Genomic DNA, 14,980 nt, shown 5'->3' with positions numbered 1-14,980 from the left:
ATAAAACCCGTGAAAAGTCTGTAAGGTGATCTATGGCTTTAAATCAAATATTAAATTTAATTATTTAATTTAATTATTTAATTAGTAATTAAAGTGACAAGACTAAAATATTTCAAGACTTCAAAAAAATCAGAGAAAATAATACTCAGAGTTAAACAGAATAAAATATCCAACAATAATATAAAATTCTAGCAGAAAATATTAAAACAGACATATATTTGAAATAAAATGGTGTGATGAAATTGATAAAAAGCTGTTTTTGAGAAATATGTTTTAAAAAGTTATTTAACTGGGGTTAGACACACATTTCTAATAATAAATCCTCATATAAATTTCTTGATGTACTTCCTTTTAATGTTAAACTCAGTGCTGCATGATGTTAGATTAATCTGCCAACTCTCTGCTTCACTTGGCTCTAAAGGACTTTGCCGTGACTGCAATGTGGTGGCACATTTTGCCAGCAGATGGAGACAAGTCTTACCAAGTTATTGTGGGATGCTAATTATAAATGAGCATTTACAGGCATTTAAATCTCAAATTGTGTTTTATTTTTCTACCTTTGACTGTAAATCCAGTCGTCTTGTTGTACTAGGCTGCTACAGTTACAGTTGAAGGGAGAGATTGTATAGCCATCATCACAGGTACTTCTGTCGACCTCGAGTTCACTGGAATGAACCTAATGAACACTGAAACCACTCAGATTTTAATTTTAAATGAATAGATTTGAGATTACATGCGTACATAAAAGAACTAGCTCTTTGGGTCATGTACTGTATGTCTCAGATGCTATGATCAGTCATGGACTAAAAAAGATAATTTTCTCAAATACTGTAGTTGAATGCAATTTGGAGGTACTTGTTCATTAAAGAACAATTTATATTTTTTGCCATTTTAGAGATTTTTAGACTCCATTACATTTCAAAGGAAAGGGAAGTATTGTACTGTGATTGCAGTGATTCCATTAAATAATAATTATAATAATTAAAATTACTAGTAGTAGTACTATTGTTGTTGTTGTTGTTGTTGTTATTATTAAAACTTAAGCTATATGGTGCATTTCAAAACAAAGTTACAAAGCATTTTACAGATATTTTACAGATAAAACAATGAAAAAAGAGTAGACTAGTTTAAAAGTTATTCAACATGGGACAGAGTAAGATACATAAAATTAAATAAAGGTTTAAAAAGTAATAATAATAATAATAATAATAATAATAACAAAAATAATTTGAAATAGCTCCACTTTAACCAGATGCTGATATAATACATAGACTCTTATTCTGAAATGGCCAATCCTGTCTAATGACTAGGCTGCTTTTAGTGTAGTTTATTTTAATGCTACCACTGTCGTACTTTTACTTGTGTTGGATTGATGCAGGATTTATATTTGTAGCAGAGTACTTGTACACGACATAATTGCACAACAACTTCACGCATGTAAACACCATCAGTCCTCAGTGACTCCCTCCTCCTCCTCCTGCTCCTCCTCCTCCTGCTCCTCTGTTAGTAGAGCTCTTTGTATGGTGGCAGGAGGCTGCTGCTAGCTAAACTACTCTAAACACTCCGCAGGTGAAAGTGAAGCAGCGATGAACCGACCAGGTGAGACCGCCTCGCGTCGGTTTTAAGTCGTGTAATAATTAATTTTCACCGGTATTTCGGTCAGTTTTAGCGGATAGCTAACGCGTTTATGATGTGTTTGTGCTGCTGTCGACGCTGGCTAACGTTAGCTCCGCGAGCAACAAGTAACGTTAGCCGTTAGCTTCAGCTAGCACCAGTTAGCTTCAGTTAGCCGGGCAGCTAAAGTGAAATTCAGCACTAAGGACAGCTCCGACTGTGTTTACTCTGTTTAAAATATGAAAACCGCCACTGTGATTTATTAAACTACCGAAGTTTGAAACTTAATTGACTATAAACTTTTTTAAAAAGTACGAAAAAGGGAATCCGTTGGCTATCTATCTAATTTTGTTGATTTTATACGTGTGGTGTCATAATTTATTGGTCTATTTGTCTTATTTTATTCTGTTTTACTTTATTTTAATTTTATATTATATGTGTATTATCCTATTTTAATGGTTTACTTGTAGTATTATTATTTTATTTTATTTTAAAACACTTTTTCGTATCAGTGCTGACTCATGTCTTTGTATCTTGGTTTGTTCTTCATCTGAAATATTATTTTTCAAAGTTTTATTGGTAGTTTTATTGAATTTTATTCACTTTTATGGTGAGCTGCTGGCTTTTTTGACACCTGCAGCTTGTACCTTGGACTTTGCAGCACTTGGAATGAAATGTGCTCTATCAACATATCTATCAGTCTATCAATATATACATATATAGTTTTTTCAATTTAATGTTTATTTGCCTGTGCTTCTTTTTAAGGTTTTGGTGGGGCTTCAACGTCAATGAACTTCTCCACAAGGGTTACAGAAAATGGATGCTCACCCTCGGATCTGACAGAGGAGGACATAGACAATCTAAAGATTGAACTTGTAAAGGTGATGCAGCTCCTTTCGGCTATTCAAAACAAAAAGTAAATAACATCTGTTTGCTGTTGTCTCTCAACTAATTAAACTGTTGTGTATAATTTCTCCTGCACAGATAGAGGATGAAATTCAGACACTGAGGCAGGTGCTTTTGGTCAGAGAAAAATATGCAGCAGACATCAGGAGGCAGCTGGGCATGGGTCCTCTCAGTAACATCAAACAGAATCTGTCCAAAGGCTGGCAAGACGTGCAGACCTCAGCCCCGTGAGTGCGCTGGCATCCTCACAAACATTGCATATTTACACTTGCATTTTCATTGTAAGACTTGGGTGGTTAAAAACTCCACTACAAACCTCTATAGTCTTACCTGGTTTAAGAGACCCAAGCTCTCCGCTGGCAGAGGATTTGCCACGCATTGTCTTAGTGTGACATGGTTACATAACCGTGAAAAGCACACTAATGACGGTTCTCTGTCTTAAGTCGAGGTAATAATCTGCCAGCTTGTGTGTTTTTTTACTCTTGTTTCAGATATCTCACAGCCTCGGCCACTCTGGATGACATCAGCCACTCCAACATGTGAGTGTGCATCTTTTTCTGTTATATCCTGAACAAAAAAAAAACATTTGTCCTACATATCGTGGCATTAGGGTTTCCCAATGGTTTTCCCCATGCTCACATGTTAAAGAGGATTCTCTCCTAAGAAACAAGTGATGGGATTTCCCAGGTCAAATAGGATCGGTACCCCGTTAATAGCCTTATAGCTGGACTTAGCACAGGGAGCAGTAATGGCAGGACTTACCTGAAGTGTTTGATTTAGTGAGCAGCCCTCTGCATGTGTGTGAATTTTTACCTTTGTGTTCTCTGCTATAAGTTAAGTGTCACATGTGTGTTGGCAGTGTTGTGACTTACACCACTTCTGTCTACCTGTAGCTATATGAGGACACGGGAGGGTCTCTGTCATGCAGGCCAGGTGACATCAGCTGCAGTGTCCAGTGTGGGTGTGACCATCACCAGGAGACTGGCGGAGATGAGGTACCCTCAAGATTGGCCTTGCTATTCCCAACTGATTTCTTAAAATAAAAAGCTGAATTATTTTTCAATTCCATTTTTAAAAATATAGATCTGCAATGATTATTAGCAAGCCAAAATAAACAGAAGAAATTAGCTTGAGGTGGTTGTTTAATGAAAGGACTAAAAGTAGAAAGTAGCGTAAAATGTAAATACTGGAGTCAAAATGAAGGATGACACATATAAAAAAGTCTATGCGGAATGAATGTTTTGAACCTATATATATATTTTCTATTCAATCTAGGTCACTCTGCATGGACAGCAGTTAACATCAACACCATATAACACTTTACATGTGATCAAAAATTGATATTTAATACATTAATTAATAAAAAAGTTTCTAAACATTGACCAAACATTCACTTTTGCCCGCCATATTTATGCATTTAAGAGGTCAAGTCGGCAACTTGTGTCATAAAATGATGTTGTTAGTATACTCGCCTGGCATGCTGTATAGTTAAAATTTTGCTTGCTGCAGTAAATAGACGCATGTAATAAAATGTGCAACTACTAAAAGTAAATGAAAGCTGCTAGAAACAAAATAACGAGATATATAATTTTTACCGTCAAGTGTTGACACTGTTTTCATGCTTTTCGCCATTTATGCTGCCTTGAAATGTTACGCAAACGTCCAACTTGGGTTATCATCGAAATTTACTAATTTCCCCACTCATAATCACGACTTTGGAAAGCCGTTTATGTGCTCGTAATTCATAAATACGCTATTTCCGAGGAGCACATAAAGGCAGCATAACATATACTGACTATGGAAAAATACGTCATACGGCCCCACTTCAAAAAATCCAAACTGTCCCTTTAAGTTCGAAGGCCCCCTGTCTTATGTTTTTGTTGAGCCAGTAATCAACAGCTCTAATCCAATCACAGTGGTACATCTGGACATCAGCAGCAGGAGCTGATAAGTCTGTTGTTGTCGTCCATGTGGAGACAGAATCTGGTGTGACGTTATCTGTGTGTCTGTCGTTATCTCTGCAGAGCTCTGCCTCTTCCCAGCCCTCCACGGTAAGACTAAAGGGTCTGAAGTGTGTGTGTGTGTGTGTGTGTGTGTGTGTGTGTGTGTGTGTGTGTGTGTGTGCAGATCTTTTATTTAAGTTAAAAGCAGTAATACCAGTGTGAGAATAAAATGTTAAAAGTAACAGTCCCGCATTAAGGAGAGAGACATTAAGTGTTTGCATCAAATATTTATTGAGTACGAGGAGTAAAAGTACTCATTATGCAGACTGCTCCATTTCAGAGTGATACATAATTCACTGGATTAAAATTACTGACGCATTAATGTGTAAGCATCACTAACGATAAAGCTGGTGACGGTGGAGTTGAAGTAGCACAAAATGGAAAAACGCAAGTCACATTACACCACTGTTACTGCATGACACAAACAATCACAAGTTGATTAAGTGTTCAGTTGAGTTTTGTAACCAATTATTTAAGTCATGTATGATGGAAATAGACAAAAAATGTACTGTTTTCTACTTTTCTCACTTTTTAATTTCTTATAATAAAGTGTATCTTAATGGTTTCAACTGTTCAGTCGTTTCAAAATGTCACATTGCGCTCTGGTACACTGTAAAGGGCATATTTCCCCAATGAGGGATTCATTAAGTACTTCTAAATATCATAAAAATAAGTGATATATTAATCAATAAGTGTTGCTTTGGCTGAACCAAAGGAAACCTCTTTATTGACATAAATAATTTAATATTTTTCCAGCACTCTGTGTAATTGTATTCTTGTTTCACAGTTTACAGATAGATAGATAAATAGATATTTCACCTACTTCTATGTACAAAGTAGTTATGTTTATGTTCAGCTTTGTGGTCCTTGTTTTTAGTTGTATTTCTTTTTCTGTGCAAGTACATTTAGAGCAATGAAAGTAGTAGTAGTAGTAGTAGTTGTAGTAGCAGTAGTAGTTGTAGTAGTAGCAGGAGTGTGTTTTTTCACTAATCACACATTAGAATAAATTAAAAATGATACACACAGTATAAACAAAATCAGTCTGTGTATCAAGTCAGACTTGCTGTATGTGTACACAAGCTTAGCAAGTAAAACTAATTCTGAGGTACATAACATTTTGAGCCTGTTGTAAAGTTTGTATTTTCATGCGTTTGCTGATTTCTTTTGATGTTTTTGAGCTTTTCTTGTCACTTACAATATCTAAACTCCCTTCTTTTCGTTGCCTCCAATGTGACGCCGTGCAGCCTCAGCCACACCATGAGTGTGCCGACTATGAGGTGAAAAAAAAACTGCAATTCCTGTATTTAATGCTAATTTGTTTGGTTAAAAAAACAGAGTTAAAGTTTATGTAGTTGTAAAAAGTAATTGTCAAATACATTATGTGTAATTAGTCTTCTCATTTCTCTGCAGACATTCCTCTACATTTAAGTCTTTTGAGGAAATGGTCGGCAGTGTAAAGGTGAGTTTGTCAAAACCAGCGGCAGTCACATAGTTTTTACTGGGTAAATTATTGATTATTGATCACTTGTTTCCTGTCTGGATCACGCAGGACAAAGTGAGCAGTGGTCTGACAAATAATGGAGACACCTCTGGGTTTGAAAGAAGATCTTCACGCACATGAGATAAGCCCTTCTAACATAACACAAACAACTATTTTTCATACTTTGTTAAGTTATTTAACATTACTTTGCTCCCTCGTCTGTGTGAATTTGTCCACTGTTATTTATTGTATTATTATAACATGACTAATAGAATGTATAACAAGCAATGAAATATTATTTTAAACTTCAATGTAAAAATAGTCTTTTAATATGTGAATGTTACATTTCTGCGGCTGGATAAATGTAATTTAACAGTTATTTATTTTGACATGTGAGTTCAGCAAACCTGGACCCTGCTCACAGTATGCATTCATTTGACATTAATTGTGACATTAACAAAACAGAATTTCAAAAGCATGAAGTATTTTTGTACTTAAAGATTTTTCAATTAAAGTCAATTGAATGGTTCGAGGTCTTTTGTCATCAATGGCCACGTCAATTTCATTTGCCGTAATTAGATTGGTGTTTTTAATTAACGAAAGTAGAAGTTTGTATTTTCATGTGTTTGCTGATTTCTTTTGATGTTTTTAAGCTTTGCTTGTCACTTATAATGTTCAAACTTCTTTTCGTTGCCTCTCTAACGTGACACCCTCAGTCAGTGGTGGCCTTGTTTGATGTTAAGCCTTTAGGTGGCGCCAGAGACTTCAGATGTCTTACCAGTGTTGTTATGGATATCAAAACTAGATACAAGTGTCCCGAAGTGCCCCTACTACTGCATTTAATCTGCTTTTATTGAGATCAAAACTCAATAATCCCAGAAGAAAATGCAGTCCCAAGATTCAATAATTCTGTATTATGCAAAAAGCCCCACCAACTCATGCATAGCAGAAAGACGTGCAGACTTTGTGGTTTTGTTTCTTTTTTGTTGTTGTTTTGCATCTCTTTGGTGTCATTATGCATAATTTTGTTGTTCTGTGTTTCTTTTAAAGTCATTTTGTGTCTTTTTTGGATGTTTTTTGACTCCTTAAGGTTATCATGTGTCTCTTCGCAGTTCCTTTGCATCTCTTTGTAGTCACTTTGAGTCTTTTCCTGGTTGGTACGTGTTGCAGTCATTTGAATGACATTTTGCAGATGAAGGCCAGCAGGGGCACATGATACTTTGGCCTGTGTCCAGGGAGCCTGTTCAGTCACTCATCCACGCTCCTGAGGGACTATAATGTTCATACAAAAACATTAAGAGTTACATTTCTGACAACTGTATGTGTTGAGTTGAAACATTTAGTGCAGTGGTAGCCATTATAATTATCTGACTATACTCTTATTTCCCAAGAAGGTTTAGCGATATTATAATCAAACTGATTAAAGAAAGCTGTTAACTCTTTGAAACCTGGATTTACAGTTTTTGTGTGTTGTGTTCACGTGTTTCACAAGCATTTAAACCCTTGAAACCCGAGCAAATTGGTTTAATTTATTTTGGAAACATGGAAAAAAGGCATTGAGCAACCTGGCATAAAATTACCTGCAAAGTGCAAGAAATTAGAAAAGGTGGCAAGAAAAACGACCTGAAAAAAGAAAGAGAGAAAATTATTTGAAAATTAAACCAAAAATAGTAAGGGAAAAAAAAATCCAGAAATTATTATAATGATGATGTTGATGCATTATAGAAAAAATCAGTTTGTTTTTATTGGTAACTTTTCAACTTTTTTTTGCAAATTTTCAGGTTATTTTCTTGACACTTTTACTAATTTATTGCCAATATTGTGAGTAATTTCTATTCTGACTAAGTTATTCAACGCCTTCTTAGATTGTCAAAAGTAATCAGGCTAAGTTGTTCAGCCTTATTGTGCATTTTGCATTTTTGAAGTCATAATACATCTTTTTGTTTTGTGTGTCTTTGAGATCATTTATGAGTTTCAGGCCAATTTCCCTGTATTTTATGTGTTGGAGGGGAAAAACAGTAGTTCCCTGACCGGGAATCGAACCCGGGCCGCGGCGGTGAGAGCGCCGAATCCTAACCACTAGACCACCAGGGAGAGGTGCTAAATGAGAGTGGTGTTTGGTATTTGAAAAAAACCTAAGTTACCGACTACAGTTAACGCACATCAACTAAATTATAAAGAAAACATTTGAACGGTTTTCGACGTTGTTCAATAGCGTTAAAACGTTTGTCTGACGTATTCCAACCGCTTGTCTGAAACCATCTTGCTGTTTTACCTAAATAACATTGTTTTTGTCAGTTTGTATCCACAGACGCTTTCTACGAAGTCCTTACGGCGGGTTAACGTCAAAGCTCCTGCAAAGCCTCCTTTTGTCTGATGTCACCGAGTGCAACAACAAACAGAACAACCGCACGTTTCCTGTCCTCGAGCTGCCACAGTCCCCGCCCCGTGCCACAGCAGCACGCGCCCAGGCCAGGCCCTATAAAAGCCGCTCGTGCTGCAGCAGGGTCAGTGTCAGCAGCAGTGTTTTGACCGAGAGGGTCAACGCAGAGACTTCATCCGCAAATGGGCCATTGTAACAACTAGCACCTCTTCTACTTGAAGCCATCCGCACCTTAGAACCGCATCCGGTGCCAACACCTGCATCCCAATCTTTAAGGTAAGTCTGAATAATTAACATTTTGTAAAATTTGGAAGTTCCTTTCTTGTGTTATCAAACAAAAGATATGTGTCATCTCACTTTTTAAAATCTAAACACAAAGGTAGTTTTTTGTGCAATTTTGAATTGAATTTCAGACGCCTAGTTTAAACATTTTTCATGAGGGGGGGGAAGGAATTGAGCAATTTGAAATCAAAAAGAAATGAACCACAAATTGAAAGAAATGAGTATATTTAAAAACTATTAAATAAACAAAGCTAGGGAAAAAAACTCTAGGAAAATAATAATTACCATAATTACATATTTAAAATTACATTACAGAGTTATTATAGTTTTCCAAGTCTTGTTTGCTTCTCTTTTTGTTTCTTTTTCTTATTTATTTGTTTTTTTTAATTTATGTATTTATCTATTTACAGATTTTCAGGTAATTTTCCTGTACTTTTTTTTTAAATGGGGGGTTATATCTTCTTTCCTCCTATGTTTTTAAGATAAATCATGCAGGTTTGCTCTGGTTTCACAGGGTTAACTTTCTGAAAGGCCCCACATGTGCAGTAAATACTAATTGATAAGTAAATTTGCATTCTGGCCACTGTATAAATGTGTTTATGAGTCTGCTGCTGTTTATCTGGGCTATGAGGTGCAGACGGATTTTTGTCTGCTCCTTGAAATCCCCAAAGCCATCTGCTGCTCACCCGGTGTTAAGCTTAACAGCCTTCAGCTGGTTCTCCTGGCTGCTCACTTACTTTTGAGAGTCTGAAATGCAAGTCAAATACATACAAAATTAAATAAATGTAAATTCTTGCATATTTTTATACATACGTTGCTGCGCTGTCAATTAAGAAAAAGGTTAATCTCAATGCTTTTTTGGCAACGACAAAATCTGGCTAGATTTCCGGGCTGAACACATATCTTGGACGTCCAGAGGGCAAGAGCGCGGGCACCATCTTTTGCCAGTCACGCAGCCAGCTTGTGCACTAAGCTGTCCTGAGTTCAGCTGGACATGTGGACACATTCTCACACACACCCTCTGGTTATTTGAGTCCGGGGGAAACCAGATTCGAGGAAGCAGCTGCTTGTGTTTTATCACTGCAGTGAGGGGGCGTACAGACAGGAATGAAGTACAGAGGGCATGAATGCAAAGCGGCAAAAGTAATCTTAAAATGGGTTGCTGGTGACCTGTAGTGAATGCTTTCAGTGCATGTGTGCTTTTTCACCTCATGTCTCCATAAAGCGGGGGCGGCCGCTTTGTAGCAAGGTGTTTGCAATGCCTTTTAAAGCAAGAGAATTTGGTGCCAACTGCATCCTTTTCTCATTTTATTTCCCGTCTAATAATGCCTGCACCACCTCCTTTCTTCTTGTCTCTCCTCCAGGTTTCCATTTTCCATCTTTGAGCGGTTTGCCACCTAAGGTCGGAGAAAATGGCAGCAATTCCATCAAGTGGCTCCCTCATCGCCACCCATGATTACTATAGGAGTGAGTCAGACTTGGCTAATATGCATTTATATTGCATTCATTTGACTTGAATGGTTTTTCATTCTGCATCTGACACTGCTATTTTTCATTTTTTTCTTTAATGCACATAGATGACTTCTTTCACTAAAAGGACGCTCTTCTTTTTTGCAGGGCGCCTCGGGTCCAGCTCCAGCAGCAGCTCCTGTGGCAGCGCTGAGTACAGCGGAGAGGTCATTCCACACCACCCAGGTATAAAATAACAGCAGGGTTTTATTTTGAAAGTCCATGCATTCACTTTTTGACACCTGGAGCAACATCACTTTTCTTGTGCTGCTTTCAAACGCCCTTCACAATATTTAAACCCTTGAACCCAGCACAAACTTGTGATTTCTTTCAAAAACATGCAAAAAAGGGCAATTTTTGTAAATGTAATTTATATATTTAAAAAGGGACAATGTACAAAAAGACACACTTTTAAACAAACGTGAATGCACCCGATTCAGCTGGGCAGCCAGTTTTCATCGGTAGTCCATTGCCTGATGTTAATTAGCATTCTTAAATAATTTTTAAAAATGCAATGTGAAGATTAAAAACAAACATTAAGATAAAAGGCACCTAATATAGTTAAACATGTACACATTAAGAAATATGCAACACAATTTGTCAATATGAGCACATAAAATCCCAGAATGAGCAACTTGGCAGGAAATGTTCCAGAAACTGCAAGAAATTAGCAAATTTAGAAAATAATTTTTAAAATTTCTGGAGAAAACTACATTTATTGCTCACTATCATAATTCCATATCTAAAATTATGTTATGAAATTGTTTTTTAAGCACCTTTTCCTGGTCATATCCTTTTTTTTCTTAAAATAATTTTTAGTACTTTTTACAAAGGTCTTGCTAATTTTGGGGTCTTTTGTTGTCGTTGCTCTCTGCCTTCTTCCCATGTTTTTGACAGAAATTAAACCAGTTTTCTGATGTTTCAAAGAGTTAAAGTGAGTTTCTCTCTAAAAGTCATTTTTATTTTGCAGGACTCCCACGGCAGGATTCTGGCCATTGGTGGACTTCATTTTTCTTTGCAAAATCAAACCAGCCCGGCATGCAGAACGGATCTGAATCTCAAAAGTGAGTGTCGTAATATTTGACAAATTTAATTTATGCAGCAAAATTTTTGTTTTTTGTGATCAAACCAACGTTTTTTTCGTGTTTCAGGAACAGCATCTACACAGTGGCCAACGGTCAGGTGACCTGCATCGCCAGGGAGATGGTTTTGAACAGACAACTCAGTGAAAACAGCGAAAGTGGAAAGTCTGAATCATCGATCCCTCCACCTACTTCCGCCTAAACTCCATCCCTGCCGCATGCTCCCCTCCTCCCCTCGCACCTCCCTTGCCCTCAGCTCGCCATCCATCGCATAGTCCATCACTGGAGATGAAGATGATGACGATGTTTGTAACCTTTAGTCAGTGCTCTTTCCTTTATGCCTATGTATAGTATGTTTTTATTATGACCAAAAGTGTGAGAAAAAAAAAACTCAAGTATGTAAAAACTTTTTCATTTTATTCTTCTTGTGACTTTACACTGTTATAATGATGAGAAATATATAAATAAAATGCTTCCAGTCAGCGTTTACATTGTGCTTTATTGATTTCCCCACAAATATGTTAATGACCTTTTGGTTGCTAAATGAATCCTGATATTATTTGATTTTTTTTTTATGTCTCAAAGGAGTATCATGACACAAAAATTTATAGAGGACTGCATTTAAGGGCATTGCTAAAAAAACACTCTTCTTAAGTGGTCCTTGATGGAAACCAACAGTACCTGGAAAACTCATTCTTGAGAATCAGGACAAATAAAAAACAACTTTAACTTAACTTTGGAGTAAAACATTATTTTCAAAGTTATGTATATGAAATATAATTTATGAAATAATTTTAAACTTCTAGACTTGCCCTGTGCTGGACAAACACTTCTTGTCCCAGAAAATAATTCACAACAGCAAACAATAGAAATGGATTAAAAGTCTCCAAAATCCAAAACTAACAGTTTGCACTGATTTTTACATATGTGTTGTAATGTGAAATACCAGTTTAAAGACGTGTCAGATTTCTACAAAAGCATTATTTAATCAGGCATAAAAGAGGTTTACTATTTCCTGAAGACTCTTGTCTCACTTCCTGTTTTCCAAAAAGGGGGGAATGCTGCTCAAGTGCTGGTAAGCTTTGTATTTTTTGCTTATTTATTCATGAAATAATATCGCTATTGGGTGTAACGGACCAACTCTATAGGCCCGCTAAATCAAACTAAAGAAGAACTATGGTGAAAAATGAGCATTTTGATGATCCAGAAACAAGCAGAACACCAGCACTCACAGTTCAGTTTTTAGAAATTTAATGTGGGGAAAATTAACAGAAACTGGCACTTTTCAGTTACAAAAACCATCATCGACACAATAAAACAAGTGGGGAATGCAAATGATATAAACAGGTGAGCAGAGGCCTCTCAAATCAGACTCATCACAAACAGCTGATGTCCCGTCTGTGTGCTGAGAGGAGCACTGAACGTGAATCTGATGACATTAGTTCATGCTACCTGCAGTTTTGTTTTAGTCAAATAGTCGAAGTGGCATCAGATTAATGAGCAGCCAACAGTTTCTTCACTCTAATATTGAAAAATCAGGTGTAACAATTCAAAAACTTTGTTTTTTGCAGTTATAGATAAGATTGTGACTGTATTATCCTTCACAGACTACAAGGTACTTGACACAGCTTTTGGATTCAATAGTACTTTCTTCACACTGTACCTTAATTTCATCACTTTTCTAAAACTTGACAAACTTGTTAGTTTTAAATATAATGGATGGTCTTTTCCAAATGTAAAGACTACGGCTTCACTATTTGAAAAAAAACAGAAATGTTGCTTACATGTGCTTGTAAAGTGAGCTGCTCTGAATCTGGTACTTTGGTACTGGTACTTTAAAAGTATTTTATTTTTGAGAAGATATTTTTCCAGTTAACTGTACCAATCTCTCAAAGACTTTGGGTGTTTCGGATCGACACAATTATAAGATTGGGTTTTATTTAGAAAGACTGCGTGATATTATCTCTTTTTTGTTTTTTATAAACCTCACATCTGTTTTTTTAAATCTTTATTTACATAAATATTTGTGACATTGACATGTCAGTTATGACAGAATAACAAACCCAAAGACAAAAGCTAACAAAACAGAAACTGCTTAGGTGACAAAATATACATTTTTACATCCTTGAAGATTAGTGTATGTATTGACTATTGTTCCAGTCCTGTGTCGTCTTTTTAAAGTCCTTTTTTCTCATTTTCTTTCCTGTTGTGCTTTTTGTAGTCTCAGTACGTGTGTCACTTTTTCCATTGAAAAGATTTTGTCCACAATTGTTTGCCGTCGGTCCTTTGTTGGTATAAACCTCAGGTCTTAAGTGCCATTGTCACCTCTCCACACAGCAGAGCAGCTGTTTTATAACTCTGGCAGGGAACACATTCAGCCGACTTAACAAACTAATCTGTTTAGCTGTGATATGATTAGCAACGATTAATGCATTTGTTAATACAGCTTATTTAATGCTGCACCTTAGTGCGAATATGGGTCAACAGCTTCTGGAAAAGTAAAGGTTAATCATTCTGATAGAGTAATGACATTGAAATACACCATGTAGTCATAGTTTTGGCTAAACAGTCATACAAATGAACCAGGTACCAGCAGCCAAAGTGGGCTGACCCAAACGTTTATACAACACATATCTGAAAGCAGGTCACTTGCCAGTTGATGTCAGCACCGGCCTGCTGCAGAGTTTGCCAGGCACCCTTCCAAAATAACTGCGCGGCGTGCAAATAAAGCCGTCCACCTGCTGCGATTAAACCTTATACTTGTGCTGGAGTTGTTTTATATGACATTTTTAAAATGTCTCAGCGCTCAAATTCAGTCTGTTCATTTTACAAATGCTGCAAGGAGAGAGTTTTCAATGCCCCTCTGCAGCCTGTGTGTGATTTTAGTCAAATGACGCATGTTTGGTTTCGCAGTTTTTGTACTAACTATGTGATGAAAGAAATATATGTGACAACAAAAATCATAATTAACCAAATGCTGCTTTAGCAGGACCAGGTTTTCAAAACCGAGGCCACAAATCTCCTGTAACACCAATCTCATGTGTAATTTATAATGTTAGACTTTAAAAAATATTCTAATTCCTGATAGCTCGAGGTACTGCTGACTGTTAGAGGGATCGATAAATGCACCGGTTCTCTGAAGTGACTTTTCCGTGAAATGACATGTAGGGAACATTTTGCAACGTGAACACTGTTAACTAAGAATAGACCAAACAACGTGTGGTTACAGTCCAGTTGTGCTGTAAGATAAACTCTCTGTTCAAACAGGAAAGTCAAGTAGTTCCTGAACTGTATGTGGAGCATTTAGGGCATCATACTGGGACAAATGTGTTGATATTTAAAGGACCAAAGATGTGATTCATGTCTTCAGAGTACTACCGATTTAAAAGGTGCATGAGCTGTCCCGCCTGCCCTCCAAAGCTGCACTATTTCTGGCAACGTATCAGAGAAGCACTTGGGTCTAAAACTGTCCTGTGATCCCCGCCAAGTACAATCACTCTCGTGTCACTTAACTGACACGGGAGTCTCCCACCATGCAGGTCTTTTTTTTTTTTTAAACCTCTGAGGGTGTGCTGGGTTTGTCTGTGCAAAGTTCACAGAACACAGTGAAGGACAAATCCCCAGAATATTCTTATCAAAACAACCCAGTTGGAGAGACCAAAAAAGCAAAAGATGGAGGAAAAAAAGCAAACAAAAACATGAGTGAGTGACGTCTTGTGAT

General features: G+C 36.8%; 2 protein-coding genes and 1 non-coding gene across 3 annotated transcripts; 2 read left to right on the top strand and 1 right to left on the bottom strand.

The window, feature by feature from the left end:
- The first annotated feature begins 1,401 nt into the window (after window positions 1-1,401).
- Window positions 1,402-6,532, top strand: LOC121947343 (tumor protein D54-like). Its single transcript, XM_042492350.2, has 9 exons — window positions 1,402-1,599; window positions 2,380-2,495; window positions 2,599-2,747; window positions 3,012-3,059; window positions 3,414-3,515; window positions 4,545-4,571; window positions 5,768-5,800; window positions 5,934-5,982; window positions 6,073-6,532. The coding sequence occupies exons 1-9, from the start codon at window positions 1,587-1,589 to the stop codon at window positions 6,142-6,144; spliced, it is 609 nt and encodes a 202-aa protein (XP_042348284.1). The 5' UTR covers window positions 1,402-1,586; the 3' UTR covers window positions 6,145-6,532.
- A 1,493-nt stretch (window positions 6,533-8,025) lies between these two features.
- Window positions 8,026-8,097, bottom strand: trnae-cuc (transfer RNA glutamic acid (anticodon CUC)). The gene has a single exon. It is a non-coding gene; the product is annotated as a tRNA-Glu (tRNA).
- Window positions 8,098-8,503: 406 nt separating this feature from the next.
- Window positions 8,504-11,748, top strand: LOC121947046 (pancreatic progenitor cell differentiation and proliferation factor B-like). The gene is made up of 5 exons (XM_042491923.2): window positions 8,504-8,662; window positions 10,033-10,135; window positions 10,286-10,363; window positions 11,148-11,241; window positions 11,329-11,748. Exons 2-5 carry the CDS (start codon window positions 10,081-10,083, stop codon window positions 11,459-11,461), a joined length of 360 nt encoding a protein of 119 aa, XP_042347857.1. The 5' UTR covers window positions 8,504-8,662; window positions 10,033-10,080; the 3' UTR covers window positions 11,462-11,748.
- Window positions 11,749-14,980: the final 3,232 nt, after the last annotated feature.

Source organism: Plectropomus leopardus, chromosome 9, assembly GCF_026936395.1.
Source record: "Plectropomus leopardus strain MGB_pleo_1.0 chromosome 9, ASM2693639v1, whole genome shotgun sequence".
In the NCBI taxonomy this organism is placed as follows: domain Eukaryota; kingdom Metazoa; phylum Chordata; class Actinopteri; order Perciformes; family Serranidae; genus Plectropomus; species Plectropomus leopardus.
This window is presented reverse-complemented; position numbering and strand designations above follow the sequence as displayed.